This window comes from Hypanus sabinus, chromosome 14 (genome assembly GCF_030144855.1).
Source record: "Hypanus sabinus isolate sHypSab1 chromosome 14, sHypSab1.hap1, whole genome shotgun sequence".
NCBI lineage: Eukaryota > Metazoa > Chordata > Chondrichthyes > Myliobatiformes > Dasyatidae > Hypanus > Hypanus sabinus.
In genome coordinates, this window is record NC_082719.1 from 108,520,725 (window position 1) to 108,526,724 (window position 6,000).

General features: G+C 37.9%; 1 protein-coding gene across 2 annotated transcripts in view; it reads left to right on the forward strand.

Moving 5' to 3' along the window:
• The window catches only part of slc49a3 (solute carrier family 49 member 3), a 103,407-nt gene extending 98,006 nt beyond the window's left edge, over nucleotides 1-5,401 (forward strand). The window contains exon 10 of one of the 2 annotated variants that reach the window (XM_059989790.1): nucleotides 2,311-5,401. In XM_059989790.1, the coding sequence (XP_059845773.1) occupies nucleotides 2,311-2,417 (107 nt within the window). In that variant the 3' untranslated portion in view covers nucleotides 2,418-5,401. The remainder of the gene's footprint in view (nucleotides 1-2,310) is intronic. The other variant, XM_059989789.1, reaches the window with a different exon arrangement.
• Nucleotides 5,402-6,000: the final 599 nt, after the last annotated feature.

Genomic DNA, 6,000 nt, shown 5'->3' on the forward strand with positions numbered 1-6,000 from the left:
ACCTACAGCTTATTCGGGACAGTGAGCAGGAGATAGAGAGGAGCTACAGGGAGTTAGTCACCCCGACGATGCAGGAGTTAGATAACTGAGTGACTGTCAGGAAAGGGAAAGGAAGAGCTCAGATAGTAGAGAGCACCCCTGTGGCCATCCCATCCCCCTCAGTAATCGTTTCGGATGCGGTTGAGGGGGGTGACCTGACAGAGGACGACTATGGTGAGCGGGTCTCTGGAACTGAGCAGAAGGGAAAGAGGAAGATGAGGAACTTGGTAGTCATAGGGGATTCCATAGTGAGGGGAACAGACAGGAGGTTCTGTCAGCCTGTTAGAGAGGCCCACATGGTGCCAGGGTACGGGATGTCTCGAATCTGGTACAGAGAATTCTGAAGGGAGAAGAATGTGGTAGTTACAGGGATCTTATAGTGAGGGGAAGAGGCAGGAGGTTCTGTCAGCCTGTTAGAGAGGCCCACATGGTGTGTTGCCTCCAGGTGCCAGGGTACGGGATCTCGGATTGGGTGCAGAGAATTCTGAAGGGAGAAGGTGAACAGCCAGAAGTCTCGGTACACGTTGGTACCAATGACATAGGTAGAAAAAGGGAGGAGGGCCTGAAGAGAGAATTCAGGGTGTTGGGTAAGAAGATGAAAGGCAGGACATCCAGGGTAGTAATGTCAGGATTGATGCCTGTGCCGCGTGCTAACAAGCACAGGAATAGCATGATCAGGCTTGTTAATGTGTGGCTGAGAGACTGATGAAGCGGGCAGGGCTTGGGGTTCCTGGATCATTGGGGCCTCTTCTGGGGGAGGTACAACCTATATAAAAAGGACAGGTTACACCTGAACCCAAAGGGGTCCAATATACTAGCAGGCAGGTTTAATAGAGCTGTTCGGGATTAAACTAATTTGGCAGGCAAATGGGAACCAGAGTGATAGGGCTGAGGAAGAAGAAAACAGAAATAAATCAAAGATAGCATGCAACAGAGATGATAGAAAGGAGAGGTAGGATATGAGGTATAATCACATCCAGTGGGATGAGTTACAGGGCAATAGAGGCATGGTGTAGTTAAAACAGAAAGCAACAAGTACTGGACTGAAAGTATTATATTTGAATGCACACAGCAGAAGAAACAAAATGGATGATCTTGAAATTAAGCTTCAGATTGGCAAGTATGACATTGTGGCCATCTCTAAAACTTGGCTGGCTGCCATTGGGAGCTGAATGTCCAAGGATATATGATGTATCTGAAAGATAGGTTAATAGGCAGAGGGGGTGGTGTGGCTCTCTGTGTAAGAAATAATGTTAAATTATTAGAAACAGATGATATACAACAGAAGGTGCAGAGTCTCTGTGGGTTGAGTTAAGAAATAGCAAGGGTAAAAGGACCCTAATTGCAGTTGTATACAGACCTCCAAACAGCAGAAGGGATGTGGATTACAAATTACAGCAGGAGACAGAAAAGGCGCGTCAGAAGGGCAATGTCATGATAATTGTTGGGGATTTTAACATGAAAGTGTTTTGGGAAAACCAGGTCAGTACTGAACCTCAAGAGAGAGAATTTGTAGAATGTCTAAGGGATGGCTTTTTAGAACAGCTTGTTGTTGAGCCCACTAGGGGATCAGCTGTACTGAATTGGGTATTGTGCAATGATCCAGAGGTGATAAGAGAGCTTAAGGTTAAGGAACCCTGAGGGAACAGTGATCACAATATTATCGAGTTCACTTTGAAATTTGAGAAGGAGTAACTAAATTCCAAAGTGTCAGTATTCAGTGGAATAAAGGAAATTACAATGGCAAGAGAGGGGAACTGGCCAAGGCAGACTGGAAAGGGACACAAACAGGAAGGACAGCAGAGCAGCAATGGCTGGGGTTTCTGTGAAAAATAAGGGAAGTGCAAGACAAATATATTCCAAACAAGAAGAAATGTTCAAATGGATGAAGGACACTGCAGTGGCTGATGAGTGAAGTCAGAGTCAAAGTAAAAGCAAAAGAGAGGGCATACAAGGAAGTCAAAGCTAGTGGGAAGATAGAGGACTGGGAAGCTTTTAAAAACTTGCAGGAGGAAACTAAGAAAGTCAGAAAGGAAAAAGTGAATTATAAAAGGAAGCTGGCAACTAATATCAAAGAAGGTACTAAAAGTTTTTTTTAAGTATTGGAACGCACTGTAATGGCTTCTCTGTAATGTTCACTGCTGAGGTAACGATTTCGCTGTAGCAGCAATGTTTGGGTTATGACTGGAGATAACAGGACTGTGGTATGCATGTTAGCCAATCAGGATTTTGTTGCTCTTACTTGTGATTCTGGAAGTAGATTTTTCGCAGGCTTTTGCCGGGGAGAGATGAAAAGAGAAGATGCAAATGGACAGAGATGGGGTGGACTCGGAGCGAGGGTCCGAAGGGCAGTGACGATCGCAGGAGGTCGATGGTGAACGATCGATTTATCAGTGAGCTCCAACTTTGTGCAACAGACTTTAATTTTCATTTTTCATTTTTAAAATCTTTTTAATACATAATCTTCTACAACTATAGAATAATACAAAATTTCAACAAATTAATATGTATACAATTAATAGAGCTGAAGAAAAAAAACTAATAATATATAAAAATGAAAAAAAATTTATATAGAAAAAAGGGAAAAAAAACCCCATCGAACTGAGAGAAAAAACTCATTAACTACAAAAAAGCCCATTAGGAATCAACCCCTAGAAGCAATACGTTTAACCAACATCTAGATATATAGAAAAAAATCCATCAACCAACAGTTCACATTTTTTTTAAAAAAGATAATAAAATTTGAAGGAAACCATATAAAATAATTCAAATTAAATGGTAATATTTGGCAAAAGAACCCCATCTTCTCTCAAAATCAAATCGAGGTTCAAAAGTTCGACTGTGGTGACCCACTTTACAGCGCACTCGAACCGGCTCACAGGGAGGCCGGCACCAGGCCTTCTTCACCAGCAAGGGGAAAAGCTCGCGCGTGGGAAGGGACTGTGAATATGCGCCCACTACAGCATTCCCGCCAGGGGTGGGCAGAAATGGGAAGGCTTAAAAGCAAGGCCACGAAGTTTGAATAAAGCTTTTAACGCAACTGCAACTCACTGTCTGCGTGTCGTTATTCCAGCACTGTGAGTAGCGCACCACTACACTACTAATTTTTTCCAAGCTGAGACATAACATTACTTGAGAAAACCATTCAATTAATGTAGGGGAAGAGATATCTTTCCATTTTAATAAAATAGCCCTTCTTGCCAACAATGTAACAAATGCAATTACATGTTGATCTGAAGATGAAATACCCTGAATATGATGTGGAACTATTCCAAATAGAACAGTTAACCTATTAAGTTGTAAATTAATTTTCAAAGCTTTAGAGATTGTAGAAAATAAAGATTTCCAAAACAGTTTTAATGAAGAACATGACCAGAACATATATGACAAAGTAGCTACTTCAGTTTTACATCTATCACAATAATTATCTACACTAGTAAATATTTTAGATAGTCTCTCCTTTGTTAAATAATAACGATGGACAATTTTAAATTGAATTAGACAGTGATTGGCACATATAGAAGAAGAATATACATTTTTCAAAATTCGAACCCAATCTTCATTCGCAAAGGTCATATTAAGTTCTCTCTCCCAATCTTGTTTAATCTTTAGTGATAGGTTCTCTTTTGTAACAAGAGTAAATTATAAATTCTGCTAATGGAACCTTTCACTAAGGGATTCAATTTCAAAATGTTATCCAACAAATCAGATTCTTGTAAGTATGGAAATTTAGGTAAATATTGTTGTAAAAAATGTCTAACCTGAAAATATTGCAAAAAATGTGTATGAGCAAGAGAGTATTTATTAATTAACTCTTCAAAAGTCATCAGTCGACCATTATAAAATAAATCTGTAAAAAAATGGATCCCTTTATTTTTCCATAGGAGAAAAATGGGGTCAGTTATTGAAGGTTTAAATGAAAAGTTTCAATATAAAAAACTAGACAACTTAAATTGTTTAAAATTTTAAAAATTATGAAACTGAATCCAAATCCGTAAAGATTGTTTAATAACTGGGTAAAAATTTAAATTTGGAATTTTAGAGAGCTTTAAAGGTAATGGAGCTCCTAATATTGAAGTTAAATCAAATTGTTTAACAACTTTAAATTCCAAATCAACCCAAAGTGGTTTTTAGCTCTTATCGAGCCAGTATAACCAAAAACATAATTGTCTAATATTTACAGCCCAATAATAGTCTTAAATTAGGAAGTGTAAATCCACCATCTTTTTTGGGTTTTTGTAAATGGTATTTGTTAATTCTCGGTCTCTTATTGTTCCAAATAAAGGAAGAAATAAGAGAGTCAATTTGATCAAAAAATTTTTTAGTTAAAAAGGTAGGTATATTTTGGAAAATATATAAAAATCTAGGTAAAATCATCATTTTCACTACATGGATGCGACCTATTAAAGAACGAGTAAGTGGATTCCAACTAGAAAATAGTAATTTCATGGAGTCTACTAGAGGAACTATATTGACTTTATAAAGATCTTTATATTTTTTAGTAATTATAATACTTAACTATCTAAATGTATTAACAATTCTAAAAGGGATATCATTATATGTACTGTTACGTACACGTGACAGTGGTACCCTTGTTACGTGCCTGGGGTTGAAGCTATACTGGACTCGAGGTAATGGTCTTGTGATGGTGGAGTGACGTCATTTTCCCGCCAGTAGAGGTCATGTGACAGGTTTTTTTTACAGGGTATAAAAGGAGGACCCGTCCCTGTGAGGAGGGGCAGTTCATGGCTGGACTTGCCATGTTGACTTCATGCCACTGCGTGATTTAATGTTATGACACAGTTTAGTTGAAAGATGAAGTTTTATCTAATGCCTAAAGTTTAAAAGGTCATTGCCAGCAGTTTCTTTACAATACTGCTAGTTGAGAATCAGTGGAGAGTGAAAATCAGAGAATCGACTTCGACGGTGAAACGGGTTAACCTTGTTTGATCCTTATTCAGAAGGAATTCGTTGAATGTTCTCATGTTAATCTCTGCGGGATAGCAGAAAAGATTGAGGACAGTGTGGTCAAGGAAAGGTCAGTACCTTTCAGCCGTTTCGTAAATTCTTCGTGGGAAAAGTTCGATTTTGGGAACCGAAGCAACATGTCTTGAAAGAGAATTTAAAACGCCTTAAAAAGTCTCTCCCTTAAATGGACTGTGAGCATTTTGAACTTTTGGCAATACTACTTTAAAGAACTGTTTTTGCAACATCGCTTTAAGAACTGTTTAAGCTGCCGCACAGCAGCTGATTTCCGGTTACGTTAGTGATTTCTTTACTTTTGGGGGGTTTGTTTTCAGTGTTTAATAAACATGTTATTTGTTATAAAAACCCTTGCCTAACTCATATATTTATTGTTGCCTGAATCCGTAACAGTACTAACAGGAGCATTTAATGGAAACAATTCACTTTTATTCAAATTAAGTTTATATCCTGAAAATTTTCCAAAATCTTTAAGTGTTTCCAAAAGATTAGGAATTGATTCCTCAAGATTCAAAATAAAAATCAAAGGATCACCTGCATAAAGAGAAATCTTACATATGGTTCCATTTATAGAAATACCATGAATGTTTTTGGCCTCCCGTAATGTTATAACTAAAGGCTCCAATACAAGATTAAACAATAAAGGGCTTAATGGACATCCCTGTCTAGTACCATGAGCCAGTGAAAAGAAAGAAGACCTATAATTGTTAGTAATGACCGTGGCAAATAGGGTTCTTATAGATCATTTGAATCCATCTATTAACATTATTACCAAAACCAAATTTTTCTAATACTTTGAACAAGTATGGCCACTCAACTCTATCAAATGCCTTTTTTGCATCGAGAGATAACACATTGAGGTTGCTTAGATAATGGTGAATAAATAATGTTCATCAATCTCCGAACATTAGAAAAAGAGTAATGGTCTTTAATAAAGCCCATCTGGTCCATAGAGATAATTTTAATTAAAATATTTTC